Raw genomic sequence first — 26013 nt, forward strand, 5'->3', positions numbered from 1 at the left:
AAGTATAAAAACAATTGGACAATACGCCCAATGTTTTTGTGCTCATGCCAAATCATTCCCTCATGCTCTCACACAGCAGAGATCTACGGGCAGAGCTGACAGGAAAAATTGGCTTTACACCCACGACAATTCTGTTCTAGCAGAGAAGGGGAATCTTGGCTGTTTTTCTTACTCCTTGCTATAGATCCAATAGATTCCTCACAGGCAGGATATGGGAGCTGACTACACTGCATCTCACTACAAAACGGGAATAGAAGACCTCATGGCAGAGCAGGAAGTACTCCTTGAAGGAAAAGACCACTGTAAAGGGCGGGTGAATCAATGATGGAAGAGCAGGGATTGGCTTGTGGAAGCAGAGAAACTTTCAGCTTTTTTCCCTGAAGGAGCACAATGTATTCAGTAAAAAATAAAATGAAGCAGTAAGGAAAATTTACATTACATTAAGGAAAAGTTACCTTTTAAACACTTGTATTAATCAAATGCTATTGCTGTTGCCAAGAGAGGGTACGTACAATTTACGAAACAAAGCACTGGCTTAACACGGGTTTTGAGGGCACTACTGCCCACTTGATAATCCATTAATTCCGAATGCTGCTTAACCACACAGTTCAGGGAAATCTGATGGATGAGGCAGCAGAGTCTTTGCTAAATGCCTGGTAACTCACTTGGAAAACTGTTCCACCTTTACAGGTCCCACTCGTAGTGGGCAGAGTCAGAAAGCGCAAACTTATCTGAGTGCCAGCAAAGAAGAAGAGATTGCAGGAATAGCTCCATACAGGACGTGAGCAAGGAAACAGTAACAAAAACTCAACCTCAAAGAGCTACATCCTAAAAAGGGCAAGTGCAGCACACATAAAGGACTGCCAGGAGTCAAGCTGAGCTAGACCTTCCTCGAGTATTCAAAAAAGGGTTTTCATTCAATCATACACAGAAAAGGAAGACATGGAGAGAAGTGATGCTCCTGCACACTGGAGCTCAATGGGGAGACTGGGCATTCTCAGAGATGGAAAACTATTTTTAATATTCCATATGGGAAAGGTAGAAGGTCTTCAGAGCTCAGCGCAGTCAAGGTGAAGAAATTGAAGAAACTGGATAATCTTCATGTGAACTTTTAAATTCCAGCAGGTATTTAAAGAACACACTGACCACATTACAGGATCAAAGCCAGCAAACAGCAAATCCAGCTTTCCCTACTTCAGAGAGAACCTTTCCAGCAGGGCATTCCAAATACAGCTCCAAAACGAAGTACAAAGCATTAATCAAACCTTACAGCTGGATTAACCTATGGAGGGAGATAAATTGAAACAAAAAAATCTGGGAAATTTAACCTAAGTAGATCATGCCATATGAAGCTGACATTCTTCTGGTAACTTTATTTTTTCAGAGTAAGAAAACAATGTGCATTTAATTTAACCCTTTTGGCTGTAATGAAGCACTTCCAGAAGCACAGTCCAGATGTGCAGTAGGGTACAGATCAGACAACGGCACAGGACACGGAAAGGAGAACGAAAAGGGGAGTTCCTTCTGCCATCCAAGAAGCACTCCTGCAAGGCAGTGCTGCACAAAGTTACCCATTCAAATGAGGAACATTTGAGGAGAAAAATGAGAAACTTGTGAAAGGTTAGACACAGTTACAGAGCTGAAGGAGGTAACTGCCAGTCAGTCATTCCTCAGATTGACTGTACTTGGGTATTTTTTAAATGATTTTAATTTAAATTTGAGATAAGGTAATGATGCAATCATCTCTCTATTTACAAAAGAGAGAGATGATTGCAACTTGCTCAGGGAGAACTCTGCCTTGAGATGAAATTTAACAATTCAAAGCAGAAATTACCAACTAGAACTTTCCAACATATGAGTTAATACCACTATTACAGAAATGACTGAGAATGTCTGGGCTTCAATTGACAGTGAAGAAAGGCAGGTGCAGTCCTGGGAACGAAAAGCAATAATGGCTAACCAGGAAGTCTTTGAAAAATTCCTTTTCCACATCAAACATGCCCTGGTTCTGGAACAAGTTCTGCTTGGATCTTCCACACCACTAGGATTCCATGCTGGCTTTCTCGTATCACCCGATGTCCTGATTTTAGAACCGTGTCATTCCAGTTCGTGTTTTCAATAACAAAATTCTCCCCACTATTCTGTTTTGCAGCCATGATTTCAAGTGAATTCCTGTTGGTTCTAAATATCTCCATTAAAAAACAACAAATCATTATTTCCACTTACTTTTCATACAGCTTATGACTACTTTCCTCTCTGCCAATACCAGTAAGGAATACTTTCCTCTCTTACCAATACCAGTAAAATAAAAAATAATATCCTTACAAAATCTTAGGCTACTGGTAATGACAATTATCCCCTGGTGGAATTTTGTTTGCATGAACTAAAATTGAAAAATTAAATAAAACTCAATTTTGGTTCTAATTAAAAATGTAAGAAATCCCAAGATTTTCTTACAGCATATCTTCTGTCATCCAGTTGTTTTAAATTCCCACATTATGAAAATATTTTGAAAATTGAAATTCTGAACACAACTATCATTTTTGCTAAAAGTCAGATAAATGATAATTAAAGCAGAATTTCTCAGTCCTTTATTTCAGCCGTGTCTTCAACTGAAATATGAATTTGAAAAAAGAATCTGTGAGTGGTGCAGCCAAGCTTTAGTGAACAATATGCAACATTAGGTGCTGTCTCCAGGCCAGACACACTCAGGTGCAGGCACTTGTTCCCAGATTTTGGTTAGGAGACAACCACATTATCCAGTTGCTAGACATGTATGTAATGATTTTAATTAGTGCTGCGTTATGTTATACAATTGTGTTCCAGTGTTCTTAATCCTTCCAAAGGCAGGAATTAGAAAGAGCTTGTACGTACCTTTTTGATAGTTTTTGTCTGCACAAGAGCAAGTTCTCTGTTCTCATCTGCTACATACAAGGAAAGTTTCACATACGGGTCACTGCAAAAAAAGACATCAGATTTAATGGATTACAGTTGTATAGCCAAAGAACATTGCAGAAGAAAATTTTCATTTAACTGGGTAACAACAGCACCTCCAAACACTCCTAGTGGAATTCTCTTCAGGGAAAGCTCAGAACTCTAGTAAGCTACTGACACATTGAAATGAATGTTTGAATGTGCTCAGTTCAACCCTGCCCATAACAGTAGAAATCATTCCCTGCAGCTCTGTCCCTGCTGGGGACAAGAACTGCCTGCTCCCACACAGCTCCTGCCCACAAGTATGCCTGTGGCACTCCATTAAAAGCAGGCAGGGAAAAATGGGAGCCATGGGGTTTGGGAGAGACCGGCTGCACCTAACCCCTGGAGGCTGACAGGAAGTGCAACAGGAATAGCTTTGAAGCAGTGGTTATAATTGTTTTGAACCATAAAACTGAGCTGCACAGTATCAGCACTGATTCAGACAGGGCAGAGAGCAACCTGCTCTAGTAGAAGCTGCTCCTGCCCACAGCAGAGGGTGGAACTGGATGGTCTTTAAAGCCCCTTCCAACGCAACCATTCCATGGTTCTGTGCTCTAAACTGGGAGAAAAAGCATCCTGCAGGAACAGATGAATTTCACACAGGTACAGTACCAGGAGGCAGAACCCAAGCAGAGTCTCTGCTTGAAGGGGGAATGGGTGCCTGAGTAAAGCCAGGACCCTGACCTGCTCTGGTGCTTCCCTCTCAAGGCTGCAGCACACTCTGCTGGATGATGACCCAAGGTTTCTTGAAAGCATCAAGAAGAGACACAACACCACCATGCACTCAGATTTACCAACCATGTCATTCAAATGCTGATACTTTTTGAATTTAAGGAACTATTTTGTGACACTACCACTACAGAACAATCAGCGCTTGCGTGTTCATTATACCGGATGTTCCATGTATTGAATATAAAATGCCACAAAGGTGGAAACAAGAATATACAAGACATCTTGTTGGATTCCTATCAGTAGATGCACATAAATGTATCTACTTAATCTGCAATTAAGTTTAGCATTAAGCACCAAGGTTTAGAAGCAAGCAAAGCATCATTGTGATTATAAAGAAATGCTGGTGCTACTTTGAATTGCCTGATGTACCCTGCTAATATTACAATTATCCTCCCAGATTTGGGTTATCGATACATACTTGGGCAATGCTCTTTTCAGGAACCCTTAGACATACTGCAATTTTCTAGTGCTAAAATACCCTGGATGAATCTTCTGCCTAGAGAAAATGAAGACTGTGGCAAAGTGGCAAAGATTATTTTTAAAATCTATTTCTGTTTTAAACAACAGGAGAATAATCAAGTTTATTACAAATTTCAGTAAGGAAATTTTGCCTTTACTGAACAGACTACTGACATCTCTGCCTGCTGTAAAAGTGGGACAGTGTAAGTCAGACTGACTGTGCAGCCAAGGTCCTGGTCCTGAAGGTGACGCTGGAGTTTACCCAAATGATTGGATAACTGAAACTGTTTACTTACCTGCGTTTGTTTACCTAGAATGAACATGTAGCTGGAGGGAGACTGGAGACCAAGGAAAGCTGACACTGCCCCAGGTGGAACTGTCTCACACAGCCCTGCACCACGGCCACTTGCTCTGCACCCCAGGTTGCCCACCCCCAGCGGCAGAGCAGCTCTGCACAGAGCTTAACGGAAACACAGCACAGAAGGGGTTCCAGTTGAAGGCAATGGGCCATGAAGGATACAGAGGTCCCTTCCCAGCCCCAACAGGCCATGGGGAACACAGAGGTCATCCACAGAGTCTGACAATTGTTCACACTGCAGTTACAGGAGCTCTCAGTGACCAGAATGCACCTGATTAGTATTAAAATTCTTATGTTTAAAAGCCAATAAATAAAAAGCATTGTAAAGCTTTTAAGAAACGTATTACTTAGCATCAAGCTCAGATTCCAACAACCAAATGAACAGTCTAGTTTGCAAGTGCCACTAACTGAGCAGCTCCAGGTGAAACGCAGGGGTCTGTAGAGCCCCAGTTGTCTGGATCCTGCTCTGTGGCTGCCCCGCAGGTAACGCAGCCGGTGCTCCTGCGATCCATACAGCTACCAGGGAAATGAAACAAGTACAGAGGAAAATAACACACCAGCTGTGACTTCCTGTGGAGCACACATTGTATTTGAACAATCAGAGAATGGGCAAAGAATGGAAGAAGGCAGAACCCCAATTAAGAATATAACTACAGCAGCAAAACAAAGTAATTAGGAGCCCAGAGAACAGACACTACATGTCAAAGCAGCAGTAGAAACACTGAGGGAACTTTACAGTGACACGACAGACTGACTGACCCGCCGTGCCCAAGAGGTGCCTGGCTGTACCGCAGTGATAATAAACTTACATTTAGGGCAACAAAAATTTCAAAGGACCAAGTAGTATTTAAAAGAGAAATGAGCCTGGTCACCATCATACCAGTGACCGGAGATGATGAGGAGTTGAACACCTATCTAAAATGCTCCTTGCTACAAAATCAAAAATGATTAAAAGCACCAAATCTCATCTATCCAAACAAGACACGCCAAAACCTAAAGAGACCATCAGCACCTGCCAAGATCAGGAGAACCTCAAAGCTGATTACAGTTCTCTAGAGAATAAAAAGGAATCCTAAGAAAACCATGCTAATATTGAAAGTTATATTAATCATAATTACAACTCGGTACAAAAAGAGTTTGGCAGAACGACAGCCATCAAAATAATCTGAGGTTTCAAGAAATCCTTTTCCTGACTTCAGGAATCCCTCAGACATCCAGAATTACCTATTTGCCATGGTTTTGCCAACTTGCAGTATTTGCCATTTTCTTAAAGCTCAAGCAACTGTAGATATATATAAGTATCATCTTTCATTTGAATCTCAGCATGAAAAGGCAAGCTTCCAGCTCTTCTTCTGGAGGACAACAAAAGCACTGATGACTTAAAAACACCAGCAAACAATCTCAAGGAAGATCAGCCTCCTTTAAAAATCACATTACTTTAGAGCAGTGTGAAACTGGTGGGCCCATGAACAGTGTCACATTTGTTCGAGTCTGGAATCGCATTTGCTCTATACTTTTGAAACAGTTTTGAAAGCAAGTCTCAAACTAGCTTCTGCCAGTGACATGATGTATTATTTACTTATTTTAAGCTCTAAAAGAAGGGGGTGGAGAGCACAGGCATATGTGAAAGAACAATGGAACTGCTAAGGCCTACATGGCTCTATTTTTATTTTAAAAGCTGAAACCTCCTCTCCACATACAAAATTTAGTAACACTTGTTATGCAAGTGCGTGAATGCCAGGCTTGTCACATGCAGGCAAACTTTGCATTTCAAAATAGCCCAACTAGTTTCCTTTGGAACAGTCTTGCACAAGATAACTTTGCTTCTGTAAGAAATACAGAACCATTCCCTTTGTGCTGCACCTTTTCTGTCTCACATATCTGAAAGAACTGATCAATAGCTCCTGTAATTCCACTGCAGAAATACCAGCGCACTGACATGAAGGCAGAGAAGTCTCTTCCTCAAAGCCACATCCCAGTCTGATTCTTCCCCTGGTCTTGAGGGGACCACTATTTGGCTATCGGTTAAACTTCATCCATCCCCTCTTCCCAGCCCCTCACTCCATTCAACCTACCTGCACGCTCCTCAGCACAGGTACACATAGAACAACATCCCTATTGAGCCCTTAAGGCATGTGCCTCCTCGTACTCCTGAGACAAGCTGAATGTTTCAACAGCCCCAAAATGACCACCTTCAGGTTTCTGTCAAGAACAGGGAAGACCTGAGAGCACCTCCTCCGCACAGGCTGGGATGGCTGAGGGCTCTGGGGATCCTTCCACCAGTGGCCAGATAGGGAGGCAGACGTGCCCAGTATTCAGCTCTGCTCTGCACGGACACTCCGGTAAATCTGCACACTGCGGGCTCTGCTAAGGGAATGTGCTTTTACACACAACATGCCCTCAAGAACACCACTTACAAATTCAGATCAGTAACATACACTGTCTTCAAAAACATTCATCTCAATAACTCCCCACAAAATTATGGGAGCCCTTGAATACCTGTTAACATCTGGGCTGAAAAGCAGGTTATGCTTGGCAAGAGGAAATTCCATGAACCTGGAAATGTTTTTCAGAATCATTTAAAAACACTTAGAGAAACTCTGTCTGTGCATGCACTTAGTGGAGCTTAAAAAATTCCAAAATTTTTTTTTAATTCCAATGTTTTGCTTAGTCACTTTTAGATCCAAAGAAATGAGGGAAACAAATTCCCAAAACATGCATCATCAAAGAAGATAAGAATTCTAATGAGATACTTCTAACCAAGTTTTATGGAGAGCAGTAAAAACAACGTTCTAAGGCAGAACCCCTTACAGTCGCTGTCATTTTATCCCAATAACCATTCCCCGGTGACTTTCCCCATGCCTGCACAGTAAGGAGAAGTACAATAAGATACACAGCAATTAATTACAAGGAATGCTCCAGAGCACACTGTCTGTGTTTGCTCCCTGGTTTTATTTTAGCACAAGCCTTCTGGGTTTCATCTTTCTGCCTGTACTGAGTAACATCCATTAAGAGTTTTTCTCAAAGCGAAGGACGATTTTGACCTCACTGCCATGCAAGTCTCATATCCTGTGACACAAAGTGTCCAATCACACAAGGATAAAGGAACAGCTTTGAAAAACAGCTTTTCAGCTTCTGAAAAGAAAACAACCTTACCTTACCCTTCACCGCAAAGCCAAACTTTCAATCCATTGTGCCTAAGCATCCCAAAATCTCATTCCACCATACCCCAGAGTCATTGTACAAACCTCTGATTTCCCTTCTAGTGTTTTATTTTGCAAAGAAAGGCTCACACTTCTGACTCTAAAAGAAGTGCAGCAAGGCTTTACCGAAGAGCTGCTAGAGATAATGACTCACATCACAGACAGCTGCGAAGAAGTGCCTGTGGGTGAAAAAAGGAGTTAAAAATTATACCTCAAACCCCACCTCCAGTGTCTCCACCTTCCTTTACCATGTTATGTTCTAATAAAGGGTAATGAGATGGATTCCTTTTGTATTCTTGCTCTCTTGGAAGTCTCCCAGAGCATAAAGAATATTTTAATCTTCCAAAACAGATGGAAGTGTAAATATGGGTTTTTTTCCTCCCTGAGGCCATTTTTTTTGGAAAAGGTTAAATGAATACTCTTAACAGAATATGCATACATCAGCCCTTGGAGCTAAGGGACTGATGTATGCACAGATCTTCCTATACCATTTCACACTCCCAAAATATCTTAACAAGTTCAAAAATCCAGTGGGGGTGGAGAAGGAGAGAGAGAACTTCATGACACCTGGCTTTTGGAAGAGAAAAGCTCAGCACAGTAGTTCTGCCTTAAATATTTAAAACCAAAATATTTTCCTTAGATGATTTTATTGACATGCCCCCTTTTTTTTTTTAAGATACCGGATTCAGGTAAACTCAGAGATCACAGTAGATGGCAGGCAGGAAAAGCTGAGGAGCTGAATACAGAAGCTTCCTTTCTTCAAGTAACAAGAAACACTTTATGTTTCTGTATTTGTACAAAGGAAATTTTCTATTAAGCAATTATCTGATGAGAATTATTTTGCACTATAACATTTTAACTGTCAGTAAGTATTACGAAGTCCTCTTACTAAGTAGCATGACCATATCCTGGAAAAAGCAGCATTTCTCCATGCAAAGCTCCTGAAATATATGCCCAGTGAATCCTAAAGACCATACCATGTAGAGATGGGTAAAAAGCTGCTGATTTTGGTGAAAAACCGGACCGCTTAATTCGGTCGGAAGCCATCAGGTACCGGCTGGCGGCGGAAGCTGCGGAAACTCTGTGGTGCCCTCTGCTGCCAGGCACGGCCCCGGGCTCGCCGGGCCCGGGCAGATCAAACACCTGCGCCGATGTAAAGGGTACACCGATACCTGGCACCCCACCCTGCCAGCAGCGACTGCGCTCATCTCGGCGTCTGCCCCGGCTGCTCCGTGCGCCTCACGGCCGCTCCCTGCGCCTCACGGCTGCTCCGGCCTGGCTCCCTGCGCCTCACGGCTGCTCCGGCCTGGCTCCCTGCGCCCCATGGCTGTTCCGGCCTGGCTCCCTGCGCCTCACGGCTGCTCCGGCCTGGCTCCCTGCGCCCCACGGCCGCTCCGGCCTGGCTCCCTGCGCCTCACGGCTGCTCCGGCCTGGCTCCCTGCGCCTCACGGCCGCTCCGGCCTGGCTCCCTGCGCCTCATGGCTGCTCCCTGCGCCCCACGGCCGCTCCGGGCAGGCTCCCTGCGCCCCAAGGCCGCTCCGGGCAGGCTCCCTGCGCCCCACGGCTGGTCCGGGCAGGCTCACTGCGCCCCACGGCCGCTCTGGGCTGGCTCCCTGCGCCCCACGGCCGCTCTGGGCTGGCTCCCTGCGCCTCACGGCTGGTCCGGGCAGGCTCACTGCGCCCCACGGCCGCTCTGGGCTGGCTCCCTGCGCCCCACGGCCGCTCTGGGCTGGCTCCCTGCGCCTCACGGCTGCTCCGGCCTGGCTCCCTGCGCCTCACGGCCGCTCCCTGCGCCTCACGGCCGCTCCGGGCAGGCTCCCTGCGCCTCACGGCTGCTCCGGCCTGGCTCCCTGCGCCTCACGGCCGCTCTGGGCCGGCTCCCTGCACCCCACGGCCGCTCCCTGCGCCCCACGGCCGCTCTGGGCTGGCTCCCTGCGCCTCACAGCTGGTCCGGCCTGGCTCCCTGTGCCCCACGGCCACTCCGGCCTGGCTCCCTGCGCCTCACGGCTGCACCGGCCTGGCTCCCTGCGCCTCACAGCTGCTCCAGCCTGGCTCCCTGCGCCTCACGGCCGCTCCCTGCACCTCACGGCTGCTCCGGCCTGGCTCCCTGCGCCTCACGGCCGCTCCGGCCTGGCTCCCTGCGCCTCACGGCCGCTCCCTGCGCCCCACGGCCGCTCTGGGCTGGCTCCCTGCGCCTCACAGCTGGTCCGGCCTGGCTCCCTGTGCCCCACGGCTGCTCCAGCCTGGCTCCCTGTGCCCCACGGCCGCTCCCTGCACCTCACGGCTGCTCCGGGCCAGCTCCCTGCGCCCCACGGCTCTTATGGCAGCACACTTCATTCCACAGGGAAAGCACAAGCCACGGTGCTTGCTGGTTTCTTTCCCTTCCCACATTGTTAATAACATTTCATTTCCACTACACTAGACAAACTTCCATTGCAAATCAGCTAGAAAAAGGAAAAAGCAACAACAGAGTATGAACTCTCCCCTACTTGAGTAACTGCCCTGTAGTCAAGCTGCTCTGGGAATTCAGTCGCGGGTCTGCTCCACCTCCAGGGCCTCCCTCGGCCGGGACGCACACAGCACTCTCCCTCTGGCACACATGCAAGTGCTGAAGAGGCATTTAGGAGCCAGATTATTTTTTAATAGTTTGATTAATTTATGAAAGCAACTCCCGTCAATGGATTTGTCTCTGCTCATGGGGGAGCCATCGGTAGGAGAGGGGGAACAGGCTGTTAGCCGATCCAGTTCCAAGGCAGTACACATGCTGGGGGAGATAGCTCCAGGGGTACAGCTATCACCACAGTTTTTCCAATAGCTAAAACCAGGTATACCATAACTCAAAGTGGACTAGAAAAGTGATAGCAGACTTAAAAGAACAGGTACAGGGTAAACATCTGCCATCTTCGTCACCCGCAAAGCCACAGCCACATGTGCTCTCCTCCCACCACAAACCACAGTGACAGGACACTTCAAGCAGCCTTGCTCACAAAAGGAGTATACAGCATGACTTACAATCCTACCAACAGCCTAGAGCTCAGCTCCATCATGGATCCTGGACACACGAAATCAAACCAGAAAAAGGGCTTTTCAGGAAAGAGCAGGTAAAAGCAATAAACGCAGAGGTAACCCGAAACTAACTCCTATGCCATTGGAAACACAGCCCCCTGACAATGAAAAACATCTGCAATTTTAACTGAAAAGCACCCTACATTTTCAACTTCCAAACAGCCACAATTTTCACTTACTTCATGATTTAGAAGGCAAAATACAGTACCTAATGCACCCCATCAGCTGTACCTTTATGGGATACACACAAAATACCACAAAATCCCAGTCTGCAGTATCTACAGTCCACTATCAGTACATATCACAGACTTGTAATTTTACAGGGCAAAATATAAAGCAGGTTACAGACCCTCACTGACACCTACACTAACCAGCCTCTTGTGCCCACCTCCACTGCACCTATGTGGATGAAATGCCCCACATCTAACCATCACCTCGGGGTGCTCACACTTACTAATCCACTCAGCATTCTAGTTGCTTTGTGTCATTGCAACTGTAATTCCATACATTTTTGAACTATTAGGAGAATCATAGGAAACGATGAGGTAGGAAAAACCCTCTAAGATCACTGAGTCCAGCACAAATGCATGTCCCTAAGTGCTACATCTAAATGGCTTTTAAATCCCTGCAGGGATGGGGATTCCATCGCTGCCCTGGGCAGCTGTGCCAGGGCTGGGCAGCCCTTTAGGGAAAGACATTCTCCCTAATACCTGACCTAAACTGCCCTGGCACAACCTGAGGCCCTTTCCTCTTGTCCTGCCCCTTCTTCCCTGGAAGCAGAGCCCGACCCCCACCTGGCAGCACTCTCCCGTCAGGGTGTTGTGGAGAGCAAGGTGGTTTCCCCTGAGTGTCCTAAGATATCCTTACTCGCTATTAAAATTATTTCCTAAGTCAAAAAGAACTCCAAAAAAGCAAACTCAAGAGCACTGAGATTTCTTTACTGTTAAAATCCTCAGAAGTACATGTTTCTCCAGTGCTCTACACTGTAAGAGACTTTCCTTAGATTTTATCAAGAAGGAAATGGCTTTTGGACTCTGCAAGCCCACAGGCAGTGTTTTATAATGGTAAAGGTGATTTAAAAAGGACAGGACAGCCCACTGAGATGCAAAACACAATGTACACCATGTAGCTAATCCTTCACAGTCAGGCAGGAACACAGTAACTGCTCTGCCCCAGTCTGAAGCCCTGAACAGCTCCACCGTGCAGAGGAGAGGCACAGCAGCCGCTGGGGCCGCAGCTCTGCAATACCAATGTGTTTCAAATGACTGTACGTTAGCTCATTTGAAAGATTAAAACAAAATTAAAAACACGTGTAGGGAAGATGTTTTTAACTCTGTTTATATGGAAATCCTACTGACTTGAGACCGATTTCCTTAAAATATGTTAACGGCCACATCAATAGGATTCAGTACTAACTACACTTGGATTTAACTTCATGTATTTTGAAAGATAAAAGTTATGCTGCTTATGGTTAGCATCAAAAACTGTTCTTCAAAACAACACATTTGGAGAAAGAAAATAAAAAAGCTTTGGCATACCATATTGTGCACACAGCTACCAAAGGGACACTTGTTGCAAATTTCACCCAAAATACTAAAGTTGACTAAACTTTTAATTGCTGCTTTCATGTAGTTTTAAGCTAGATACACAAGCTAACAAACAACTTGTAAGCATCATTAAATAAATACAGGAAAACCCACAGGGAGGCTCATTCATATATTAAGAAATTAGTCACTTCAATAAAAGCTAAGATTGGATACTACTAATTTCAAACAGATAAAACCCTTCTAAGTAGATTGGAACATTTGCAGTAGAGCATTTTGTCATGCTTAGGCTTAAGAGAGCAGGAATGTCAAGGCTGAATTAACCTTCAGAAAAAGAAAATTACTGGGTTTGGGTTCATTTTAGCTTCAGAACCAGCTTCTTCCCCCCTGCTATTAGCTGGTTGGGCTCTGCAAGCCCGGGCTTTGAGCTGCTCGCTGTTCTCGCAGAGCGGAGGGAAGGAGCAGGCAGGAGCAGCCAGAGCTGCATTACCAGCTGTGCCAACGCACACCCAGCACCTGCAGGGACTGCAGCCCTCGCAGGGCCCTTGCCCTGACAAGCTGATCACGTTCCAAGGATCACAGACGGTGCACAACACCCACCTGGCTCCAAAGATGTCTTTCTTCGCCAGATCAATGCCAGAAACCACCTTCACCCTGAGGATGCGAGACTCCTCCTGCGACAGAAAAGAAAGCGGGTTCAATGTTTATTCTCTAGGCCATTTCGAAGATCAGCAGCTGGCAAGAGGTTAGCAGATAGCTAACCTAGGAGTCTCTCCTAGGGAGGATTTGGAAAAGAACCGCCTCTTGGAAGGCTTATCTGAATCCAACCATGAGGAGTATTTGACTCCAGTCAGAGCTGTTAAGAGTTCAATAAAGGCAGCGTAAGAGTAGATAACAGTAATAACATCATAGCAATAATACTGTAGCAATAATGGCAATAAAAGTAGAAGAGTATCTGCTGAACAGGGCCATTTCACATCCTGAGTGATCCATATGCCACAAATTCATTCTGCATTGACACTGAAGCTCTTCAAACACAAGGAAATTATTCATAATATTTTAATAATGAGAGATGTCTGTAGTGCAAAAATCGAGGCTGCACAGTTTAAAAATAAATACTTTAAAAGAATTTTTTAAGCCTGTCTCACCACCTTGGTGTACATGGAGAGCTCAAAATCAGCATTCACTGACAGATGGCAAGTCCTGCATTTGCACATCACTGGAGCATCAGCCTGTTTATCACTTCACTGCATGAAGTGCCTGAGCAACATCAGTAAAAATGGCCTTTTTTCACTTTGTTTTTTTCACCCAGTTTGAGCAACACAAAGAGGCCACCAAAATGAAACCTGGAAAGTCTTCTACAGAAACAGGTTCTGCAGTCCCCCATATCAGCGATACCTTCTCTCCTCTGATAAGCCCTGCAGAGCTGCAAGATACTGGATTCTATTACAGTAACTTGAGACTCTGTTCCTTGAAGCCTGTTTAGAAAACAATTACACTTTCCCACAGGCTTCTCCTGGTCTGTTTGCTTTAGGCAGCTGAGAGCCAGACACAGCTTTGTGTCAGCTGTCTTGGCACAGATTTTTCCAACTGTGAGGAAGGTCAGGACCAGTCCCAAAGTAAAGCCGTATCTGGGCAGCCCAACACACCCCTCTGGAAGGAGGCACAGAGAGGGATCTGAAAACAACAGCACCATTTTACCTGTCTGCAGGGCAAGTTCCACGCTGGCACATGTCCTGACTGAGGAACTGGGCTGCAGCAAAACAACACTTGAGACAAATCCTTCCCGTAAACCTGGCGTTTGGTATTCTCCCCAGCACCACTTAACACCACAAGGCACTCTCTAATTAGAGAACAGGATTTTTTTCCCCAAAAGAGCCCAAAGCTTACCTGAGAGGTGAACAAAACAGCATGTGAAAAAGAACATTTCAATGGACTCACATTAGTGGATGTTGAGGTTTTTTCCTATGTACCATGTGCCTGGTTTTCTAGAGCAATTTCAATATACAAAAGGCAATGAACCTGCAAACTGTGAGCAAGATAATTCTGCAGTAAGAGAAGACAGCATAGAAAAAAACAAGCAAAAACTCAGACTGTTCAGACCTCACTGAAGTAGGAGGAAAACAACAACTAGACAACTAGAGGAGAAGTTGCAATAGCTGTTTCTATATTAACAGTGCTACTCAGATTCCCTCTAGCAAAGTCCAACATCAACTTTGCTAGAGTGGCATCTTCCTCCCGCACTGAGGGCACCTCTGCATATTAACTGATTCAAAAGAAACCAAAGAAAAGCACAAACAAACAAGCAATCCCTCCACCATCTTTAAAAGAGAAAAAAATGCAAGAGGAGGTCCTGCTACTGGAGGATCTCTATTTGAGTTTTGCAAGATAAAAGGGATGATGCTCCAGACGACCTAAACAGAGTCTCAAAAACCTGAAGGGTCATATCCACTTTAAGGATCCCAGAAGCTATGACCCTCCCTGAAAGGAGGTTCTCAGCCTCTCCTCAATATTCCAATTTAACAAGCAGAACAAGTGCTTTTGCAAATGTTTGCTCCAATTTTCATATGCATGAAATATGTACACATACATATGCAATGTTGAAAAAAATTAAACCACCTCCTCAGTTAGTGATGAGGTCTACCATATGTACCACGTTTGCTGACTCCTTGTATCGCAATTTCGTCCTTTATTCCCAAGTAGGTAAAAAATAAGTTAAATTATTACAGCAACAGCAAGGTGAGCTCTCCTCATTGTCCACCAAAAAATCAGATAAAGGATTGCTTGGCTGGGCACAGCCTGAGACTCACAGAGTACCAATTACCTGATGCAGGCTTCCACCCAGCCCTCTCTGAAAAGACTCTACAAAAAAATTAGGATTTTGGTTGTTTTTTGTTATGAAGCCAGGGCACAATGACAGAGATCACTAACCACAGAACTCTGCATGAGAAGACCCAGGATCCAAACCCCAAATAATAAAGGGATCCCCAGCACCTACAGTGCAGAGCGCAAGTGGGAATTCCAAGCAGTGCCGTCCTGAGCACTGGGACTCAATCCATTGGCAGGCTGCTGGGGATGGTGGTGGGGCCGGGAGCATTTTGGCAGCTCCCTGTGGACATTCTGGCAGCTGTCCCTGCCCACACTCCTGTCCTGCCCCCAAACACAGCCTCCCCACTGCTGCAGCAGCCTGCCCTGAAGGGCCTGGTTACCTCTTAGTGCTGAGCTCCACTGCGCCTCACGTCCACACCGACTGCTGCTTTGTCCAATCATTAACATGAAGCTTACATATTCCTGCCTTCCCAAAACATGGCAAAGGTTACAGACTTCTCCTCTTTGCTGAAGGATAACCTCTACACAGGTTCTGTTCTCTTAGCCACAGCCCACGGTGCCATTTCAGAGGACTCAGCTTATTTAGGTGGAACCAAGCTGTGGAACTGGAAGCCTATTATAGATCAAAACCCAGACTTCATAAACAGTGAACAAACCTCAATTCAACTCAGAAAAGGTGAAGGAAAACAGAGGTATTTCCAGATTTAGGAGATTTTTGTATGTGTATTTATGTATTATTCACATTTTGTTAGTTCTTTGTTAAACACACACCACATTCACTTTCTCTAATTGCTCTGGAAAGCCAAGTCACTTCTAAGACCCATTAAAACACTCACATAAAGAAAACTTATTGAGTTCTCCCCTTGGATTAGTAAAATACCCTGGAAATGGGGAGTTCAGAGAAGAGCTGTGACAGCAGAAAAGAAAGAATGAGGGCCAAACACAGTGTCCTGAGCTGCTTTCTCCCCCACAGGCAGGGTGAAATGCCCGCTCAAAGGGTGATCCACATGACACAGCTCAGCCAGCACCAGATACACTGACATAGAAGTGCTGTAAAACCAACCTGAACAAGCTTTGCAATACACATCTGTATGCTCTGAATGCACAGAAAAGAAATCCACAGCTATCCAGCATGATGCAAGAAGGAAAGCTGCATATGTCAGCTTCCAACAGGACAGACAATCCCATGACACATATAGCGTACGCATTAAGAGAACAGGCTGAAATAACAATCGATGGGGGTATAAAATTAGAAGGCTGACTCGTTTAAATGAACAGACAAGTGTGAAAGGCACAACGGCTGGATCAATGCAAACCAATATTTGAACAGCTGTCACGCAGACCAGGAAGATCAAACATTTAACGTGTTTTTCCAAACGTATATAGAACTGTCCCCGAGTCCAACACCCAAGGCGGGCAGGACGCGGCCCCATTTGCTGAGCCGCACGCAGCCCGTGTGGGATGCCAGATGTGCCCCTGCAGTCCCAGCACAGCCAGGTGTGCCCCTGCAGTCCCAGCACAGCCTCCACGCCAGCCCCAAGCGCTGCACTTACCGCGGACCCCCGCGCCAAGAGCTCCGCCAGCAGCCAGCGCCGCTGCTCGCCCGCCGCTCGCCCGCCGCCTCCGCGCACACCCGCGGAAGTTCAGCGACGGCCGCAATAAATGACCATCGCCAAGGCAACGAGGGGAAAGGCCAGCGAGCTTGGCTTTCACCTGGAGAGCGCTTCACCTGAGTCACGGTGGGGGAGTGTCGGTCGGGTTCCGTCTGGCTATTTTTTTCCCTTCTCTCTGTGTAGAGACATTTTTGATTCCAACCCACGATAGGCGCCAGCGAGGTAAATTTCCACTAACTGCGAGGAGAGAAACCAGATCCCACTGGAATGTTACCTGCACGTACTCTGTGAATCTGGTTTCACCCGCTGAGCACCTCATCTCTAGTTTCATTATATCTCAGAGTTTGCAAAACATAACATACGAAAGATAACAGATCTTTAAGTCAGTGTTTTGATGGCAAAACAAATCTAAATGGAAAAGACAACAAACCTTTAATTCAATGTTTTAACTGTGGCACTTCTGGTTTCCTGAATGAAAACTCACACACAGCATCCTGTGTGAGCTACACACACACAATCACCAAAACACACACCGCTCTTAAATCTCCCCATTTGCAGGGGGAAAATCAACCGGGATCTGTAGTTCCAAAGCCAAATCAAGTACGTGTCACTTCCTTAAGGGCCAGTGTTAGCCACAGCAAGCCTAGTAACCATGTTAGGCTTCTCCTAAATCTCCCAGCAACGGAAACCAAGTTCAATGGCAGAAGAGTTGTGCTGATTCTTACTTTGATTTGGTGGATTAAACCAATCCACCTACAGCTGAGTGGGGAAAAAAAAGTGCTTTAAGAAGCAATTCCACATCACCCTCTTGCATATTCCCAAATTGGCTTATCCTGTTCTGACTGGCACCTGCCTAACATCAAGCAATGATGGGCAGCCCAAGAAGGAGAATCCAAGTGGGGTGCCCTGTCTGACAGGTGTCACCATCACCCTCAGGAAAGGCAGCTGAGAGCACCCCAAGGAAACAGCTCAATCTCTAAGGACATCACAGTGACTTTCTGAAGGCCATAGCAACAGAATGTAGAAAGCCTCCCTATAATTCCTGCAATATCTTACCAATCTTGAAATTGTCAGTGGCAATTTTGCCAACAGTGTTTGATAAAATCTCAGTTGTGCAATGCAAACAAAACCATGCACCAGGGCTATGACCCAAATCTCCACTCTCCTCTGCAAGCTCAGCACAGAAAACAAACTTAAAAGGTCAGTTGGTTACAACTCATCTGGCTCAAGCAGGGACATTAAAATCTCCTTTCAGCTTCACCACAAGCAGCCTAGGAACCCAGCTCAGAACTTTGTCCCTGCATGTGTTCATCACATCCCTCACCAAATCCAAGAGTAAATCAAACTGTGCTTTCTCTTACCCACAGTTCTCAACCCTCGCTGCAGGATGCAATGTATTTGTAAAAACCCCATTATTTTCTCAACAGATCACAAAATTTGAGCAACTAAACCTAAAAGTTTTTGGAGAAAAGAAGGCTATACAGTTTGGATCATAAAGACCCTCCTGGCTGAAATGCATTGTCAGTTCATGGAGCATACCTGGTCCTTCAGAGCACTCCTGGCCAAGCAAGGATTCTTCCTCTCCAAGAAGGAATCATAAAATGAAGCAAACACCAGTAAGCATTAAAAGAACTGCAGAGTATGAAGAACTGTGGTATTCATAAGCTTATACAACAGAAAAATAGTAAATGTTTTACAATAGTGATTTAGGTTCTATTTCAGACTCTAAAGAAAAGGGAATATACCCATGTTTTCCTTGGCTGGAATGGCACGCTCAGCAGAAAAAACACCATGTAGATTTTAATCAAGGCACAAGTTTGTCTTAGAGGGATACTAAAATGACGCTGCTCTTCCATGGGGACAAACCAGCAGAGAAGAGCACACAAAACTGGAATGAGCAAGCTAGAACACAGACACCAGGAGTGGTGCACGGAGATCAAAGGTACCTGCACATCAGTGACACTGCATGGGACCAGGAGTCCAGACCCCCAGCCCGATGCTGGAAGCACACCATTAACAAACAGGCTCCAACCACAGTGCTGCCCTCCCGAAAATCTGCTTACAAGGTATTTTTACCACATGTTTTAAAAAAATAAGTGTTCCAAGTGAATTGTGATCTAATTTTATAGAAACCCACTGAACTCCATGCAGTTAGATATACTCAAGCAATTTTAGCAGAAATGTTGAACCAGGCCACCAATGAGCTTTGGAAATACCTAAGATGATGTAAAACAACTTCCATTTAACAGACCTGCTGCACAAGACTTTTTTTCTCCTTATTTACCTTTCAGACCTGTTTATATCATTAAAAGAATTCATGTAAGCAAAACATTGTTTTCTGCACAACCTCACTGACACTCATCCAGTGTCTCATGCAGCAATCACAGAATCATTACAGCTGGGTGAGACCTCCAAGATCACCAAGTCCAACCTTCAACCCGATACCACAATGCCCACTAACACCCTAAGGGCAGGAGGGTATATTTGTTCAATCATCTGTACATGCCATGCATTTACAGTCTAGGAAATTCTCTTTCCAGAGGAAACTTTGATCTGCTTTTCTCTGGACAAGATGAGTGTTTAATCTTTGGTGGGAGCAGAGAAAAAGAAAAGCATTTGGTACATGTTGCTATTAAAAACCTGAACAAAGCTTTGACTGGGAGTAACTGGCGACATTTGCAGCAGTCTGTGACCTGACAGTGACTCTCCTATATGGACTTAGCTTTAGAAATGGAAAAAAAAAAAAAACCAAAACAACAAAAAACCAAAACCACCCCAAAACCCACATCCAATCTTGATACTACATGACAGACCAGCACTAAGACCATCTGCATCCAAACTGAACATTTACTGTGAATTTCAACATAAAATTCCTAAAAAAAAGTCTGACAAAACTTATTTTCCTTCCCTCTGGGGAAACAAAGACCAAATTGATTAATTAAAACATCAAGGTTTTATTTAAATAAGTACCCTACTTTCTGGCATGCACAAACTACCATAAAACAAAGGAATTATGATTCTCTGTGTAGGATTTTGCCAGTGTCAGGACACTGGGCCTCACACTGACTAAAGAACAAGGCAGGTTAGTTTAATTTCAAATCCTCATTATCCTCAGGTCAGGGTCCACATGGTTCCATTACTTTCCAGCAGTACTTCAAAACTTACTAGGCAAAAGAGAACCACTAAAAAGCCATGTCCCCAGTGGATGTCAGACAACCCTGTCCAGTAACAAGAAAGGGTCTGAATTCCCAATTAGAAGCCTGCAGCAAGGAATCCCAGAAGAACCTGACAGGAGGGCTTGCTTTCAAAGCAGCTGCTCCAGAACAACACAAAGGTTTTTACCTTTCACTAAATGAACCTCTGATACATTTATATCTTAATTATTAAAAAAAAAAAATTAAACATCTTGAACTGGTGTTTTTTTGATCTCATGAAATGCACTAGTCCCTTAACATTCAAACTTCTTAAAAGTGAAAAATTATGCCTTACACTTAATACAATAATCTTCATTTTTCGTATGTGAAATGGCACACAAATGCAGTGTAACGCTGTATTTTAGACAATCAGTTCCCACAAAAATGCATCCAGAAGCCTCCATCAGCGTGCAGCAGACATACCCACTCCCCGCCCCAATTCAGCAGCGATGTTCCTCTGGTCAATGCTATTCCCAACCCGGAGCCAGGCTGGGCAGGGCTCCGAGCAACCTGATCTAGTGGAAGGTGTGGCAGAGCACGCAGAGCTCCCGTATCCAACAGGGGAAGTTGAGCTGCATTCACTCCCGTAGCCCAGCTAGTTGCCAACGGATCACACAAACATGTTTATGTAACCACGATCTATATTCTTGTTAGATATTTAATGATTCCAGACCATAAACCATCAGTGGCTGCACTATTTAATGACAAAACACACATACAATAAAACCGTAATCGAACAATAAACTCTGATTGGAGGCTCATTTCTAACCCAGATAACTCCAAGGATCGATTCCACAGCACACACCCACAGCCCAGAGCTGCACCACTGACTGTTTCACCTGGAGAACAATGAGACAGGGAGCTGCTTAAACAGGCTTTGCTGGAAAAACCTTGAGAGCAGGAAAACGATGTCAACTGAGACGAAAATGCCAGTGTTACTCCTAAAACCTGAAATTCCTCTGAACTTCTTCAGCCTCAGAAAGACTCAAGGCTCAGGAACCCTGTGTGAGGGACACAGCTGGCGGGGACACGCCAGGCTGGGAGAAGTGTTTGCCAGAGGGAAGAGCTGGTTACATTGCAATTACTTCGGGACACCAGAACACAGGTCACCTCTCTTAACAGTGTCTGATTGAGGCAGTGCTCTTGTTACTGTTCCACAGAGGCTGCAAAAATGGATTTACTTGTGCCTCAAGGGCAAAGGGTGCTGGGGGCAGAAGCAGAGAGGCTGACGGAGTTGGGTTTGCTCAGACTGGAGAAGGCAGTAACTGCTAATTCCTGTGGATCGCAGCCTGACATCTGCAGGAATTCAGGCTGTACTTTTCACTTTTTAGCTGTTGTAATAGCTTACCTGCAGTACCTTTAGCTCAGAGCAGAAGTTGGGAATGTCAGTTTTCAGAGACACTTCATTTTCTGACACTGTTTTGTTGCATGAATCATCCTATTATCCAACCAGAAATTAAATTAGATCTTCCAGTTCTTGGCTGCAGTTAATAATTAATGTTACCATATGAGTTTCCAACCTCCCCTGGTGAAAAAATTCTTCCAAACACATTAACATTTCAACGAGTGGTGTTGTCAGTCACTCCAGCAGTTCACTCCTTTGGCTTCTCTTCTTCATCTTGATCAAGTTTCATTTTTCAAAAGAATAACAAGTCATAGCCTCTAGCAGTACCTCTTGTCCATTAGGGCTTTGCTCCTCAAGAATTTCACATTTGGGGGAAGAATCACTCCATTACAGCCCCTGCCCAGATTAGGGGATAAAAACCAGCCACTCAAACCAGGGAAAAGGTCGAGTCAATGGGGAAGGGATCTGCTCCCACCAGAAACATCATGTGTCAGGCTTTTGGATCCTGCTTGTAGTCCCGGTATTTCCAACCTACTTGCACACCATGTTCTACCTCCTTCTCCCCATTCCTTTCCTGCTCACTTTACAAATACAGCAGCCCTTGACAAAGCTTTGACTCTTTTTGTACATTATGAGTATTTATTTCTCATATAAATGGATAGCCTAGGGCTAGTAAGCTCTTCCACCCGAGAACTGGTGTCTCACAAAGAACAAGAAAACTTTTCAGTTATTAATCCAGGCTTAAGGCTGACTAGATTTTGTGAACTGAGCAGGAGCAAGCACAGCCCCTCCTGGCTGGAAAGACAAATCCCATAGTAGAAGTCTTCTTCACTTCTCCAGTGCACCCACTGACATACAGGGATATGTTATAAACAGCCAAAGATGAGAACAGAATTTAAGGTAGTGTGAAAAATAATTGGAGTGAAAAAAAAATTAACAAGAATATGCCCAATGCAGGAGACTGAGTAATTCAGCTGCAGAAGCTCTCTCCTATGCATCCATACATTGAAGGTGCTTTTGAAGAGGAAGAAAAGTAGGTACTAATTTAAAGGCATTTTCTTCTTTTAATGGAATATACTTGTCTTTTACACACTGTAAAAGAACAGACTAAAGAAAAACAAATACATTGATAGTGATACTGAGCACTTTCTCAATTTGTATCAGTAATTTCTTCATATATATTGATGGTGGAAGGCTTGGAAGGATTTCAGGGAGGGTTGGAGTGTTGCTTGCATTGGTTGTTGGATTGGGAGTGGCCATTTGTTTTGTTTTTTGGTTGTATTGATTGTTTATGGGAAATTCCTTCAAAATCTGTGAAATTCTATCAATAAATGGATTGTTGCAGGAGCAAGCTCAGAGATTAGCTCAGTCACTTGTTCCCAAAATGGTACTTGACACTGACTAGACTAAGAAACACTCATTAAAATATTCACCACTCATTATCTAAAACAAAGGCTGCACTTTGTGTCCTGCCAGGCATTCTGGATGCAAACTGGGGCTCGATGCCCCAGACAAAAGGCACATTCAGAATCCATGTTTTGCAGAAGCGCTGCAATAGGGTCAGTCATTCAGCATCTCAGAGCAGGACCTTGTCCTGGGGAAGCACAGATGCATGTTCCTCAAAGAGGCAGAACAGGAAGGGAGCAGAGGGCACAGCAGTGCTGAATTCCTCAGGCGAGTTGCAGGCAGTGGATCGGCTTCCACAGCAACCAGCTGCGTAAAGAACTATTGCTTCTACCTGCTTATTCCTGACCCTGTATCACATTGCTACCTGCAGAGATGATGAGGTACACACAGGGCTGATTGCTCCTGACACCACAAGGACTTTTAGAGAGCTCAGTCAACAACCTTGGGAATAAAGAACAGGACTTTCCTTCGAACAACACAAATGCATATTACAGTGACTGAAGTACAGGAGTGAAAAGCTCTTGGGATCACACAAATTAACACAAGTCTGAAGAACAAACTCAGTTTCCTCCAGGCAGGTTTAAATGAAGTCACATCCCCTTCCAGAAGTAACAAGATGATCTACACAAAGTCCAATTCTGCTGCTAAATGGTGACCACGCTGCACAAAGCAAAGGGAGAAAACCAGCTTGGAGCTTCAGAGCCCAAACTGCAATGGCACAGAACTGCTTCATTTAACAGGCTCCCACTGGAGATAAGTTGTATGTTGTTTTGGAGCCCCAGCCTAACACATTCCATGTGATGTATTTGACCTGCATGCAAGCCCATACTGCAGCTGCTTATACTGAGCACAGCAAAATCTGCTCCAAAGATCAGAAAACACTAATGCTGGTAAGGAACTTGTGACACTAAGAAAAGTGCTAAAGTGGTCAGTGAAAAAAATGAAGTTGCCAGGCACAGCAATGCCCTGAGGGCAACTAAATCAAACCAAACCACCAACCGGGGTCAGCAGTTTGGTTTGTGAAGATTTAGTCTGTGTTAAAGCACAAGACCCAAAATATTAATGAAGGGAGGCTGTGTTGAGATTTATTCAGCAAGCAGAAAGTTTGGTGCAAAAAAGGAAAAGAACCCCAAACCTCCTGGAAATGCTGTGGCATCTGGGTAATTTCACACAATTGCTATAGCACACAGGTAACTGTCCATTCCCTGCTGAATGCCACCCAGACAACAAAGAGCAGCATTCTCCAGCTCAGAGAGTGTGTCGAGAGAGAGAACTAGCCCTGCACACACAGACTGGAGCACCACTGAGGCAAAGTCTGTTCTCCAAGTGTGCTGAGCTCCCCCCTCATCCCAAGCCCTGCAAGGAGCATGAGCAAGCACAGATCATGCTCTTGCAGTCTTGGCAGTGCCTCCTAACCCAAGGAGTCAGCCTGGCACGCAGGACTAGCTAATATCTGCTGAATCCCAGCTTGCTTTCCAACACAGGCTGCAGAGACAACAGGAGCGGCTCCAGCCCTGGGCAAGGAAAAGGCATCAACTCGCGTGGCACAAATCACAGCCTGCTTTGTCAGAAGGAAGCCTGAAAGTCACTGGCCTTGAGAAACAGCCTGCCAAGGAACAATGCTACAGAACAGGTGTCCTGCAGAGGGACATATTCTCTTTTCCCAAGCACTTTTATAAGGAGGAAAAAAAAACCAGCACAAAACTCCAATACCCAGACAAACAAAGGAACTCAGAGGGATGCAAGAGGAAAAGTACTAGTTCCTCCATGTAACCAATAACCACCAAGAGATGGGAACACGTCTAAACCAGAAAAAGGTGCCAACACAACATGTAAACTGCCCAAGATGCAGGGCAGCAATGAGAAAGTAATTAATATTATTTACTCTTCCTTCAACTCTTTGCAACAACTTTATCCTGTTTTGCTTTTACAATCTCAGAGACAGCATTTCAGCTCAGTCACTTCCTAACTTGCCCACAGTCCATCCCTGCAGTATCCGGGCCAGAGCTACCACTAAACTGGAGTAAACTGGAATAATGAAAGAGTCTCACAATTAGTCTTTACCAAGTCATTGCTTGAATGAAAAAGGATAATTTTTATTTAATAATGAGAGTGCTGGCCAGCCCAGCAGACACCTTCACTGGCACACAAAGCCTACTATGTAATTTGGTACTATCTTCTGATAGAAATATCCAATACTTCTGTATCCAGTGCAGCAAAGTGCTCTCTCTTCCAACACTCCCAACTCTCAGTGATCTGGACATCATCTTTTCTCATTGAGCCTTCCCTAAAAACTACAAGTGAGGCCAGAAAACTGTAAAAACCAGTAAATCGATGTACTATGCAGTCATGTACCTCCTGCCTCTAATGCACCTTCCAAGCACTGAAAGCATTTATGGAATATTAGGAAGGAGAGGGGGAAGGGGGGTTTCTCCATGAAAAAGCTTTCAGAGGTGATCATACAGTGCAGGTTGTCCTCTGTCTCAATTAGCCACAATCCTGTCTTTCCATCTGACTCGAAGACTTGAGATCTCTCAGAAAGAAAAATGTCCTTAGTGTCATTGAAACAGCAAGGATGTTCCAGTTGGAGCGGCATCACTCCAAGGACTGACACAACATTAAAAAGTCCCCTGGAAACTGCAGGTAGTACCATCTCTGAGAGCACAGACTGCAACTGGAGATCCGAGATGAAATCCAAAGGTCACGAATTGCCCCCATTGCTGGGCATAAGCCACTCACAGTAAAGACCTCCACGCTGGCCCCCCAGCCTCTGCTTGCTCTTGAGTTTAGCACTGAGCCCCAGGGACACAGGTGAGAGGACAATGGGCAGCAGAACCGAGACCACCAACCATACCCACAGAAAACACAAGACCAAGGTAAATGCCAGAGCGAGAGGAATTCAGGAAGCCCCAGTAAGAGCTGTAAGCAGCTTTTACCACACAGAGGTCCTGGGTTTTCAGACATAGCACATTCACAGGGAGCACAAACACACACAGCATGTGCTCCTCCTGACCAGCTGTCTTCCCCATACAACCTGTCTGGACCAAAGGCCAGCTGTGGGAGGCAGAGTTCTGCCAGCTCTGGCCTCCAGGACAGGGACAGTGCCCCAGCCCTTGGCGTCAGCCTATCCCCAGGGCAGCCCCAGTGCCCAACACCCCAGAGACAAGCCAGCAGGAGATGCCTTGGGGAGCCATGCCAGCCCCAGGACAGAAGTAGAGCCTGTTTGACCTCCTGATGGCAGCTACCCCAGGTCACACATCCAGCAACACCTATGTGACAACCCTGGT

The 26013-nt window shown here is 45.2% G+C and overlaps 1 protein-coding gene across 5 annotated transcripts in view; it reads right to left on the reverse strand.

Moving 5' to 3' along the window:
• Window positions 1-26013, reverse strand: part of LOC140680233 (E3 ubiquitin-protein ligase NEDD4-like) — an 85396-nt gene that overhangs the window by 47970 nt on the left and 11413 nt on the right. For 3 of the 5 annotated variants that reach the window (XM_072923050.1, XM_072923049.1, XM_072923048.1), the window contains exons 2-3: window positions 12939-13012; window positions 2875-2956 (exon numbers count right to left, since the gene is read on the reverse strand). In XM_072923050.1, the coding sequence (XP_072779151.1) occupies window positions 2875-2956; window positions 12939-13012 (156 nt within the window). Of the gene's footprint in view, window positions 1-2874; window positions 2957-7882; window positions 7902-12938; window positions 13013-16720; window positions 16782-26013 lie in introns of those variants that run through there. The other 2 variants (XM_072923053.1, XM_072923051.1) reach the window with 2 other exon arrangements.

Source organism: Taeniopygia guttata, chromosome W (assembly GCF_048771995.1).
Source record: "Taeniopygia guttata chromosome W, bTaeGut7.mat, whole genome shotgun sequence".
NCBI classification, from domain to species: Eukaryota; Metazoa; Chordata; class Aves; order Passeriformes; family Estrildidae; genus Taeniopygia; species Taeniopygia guttata.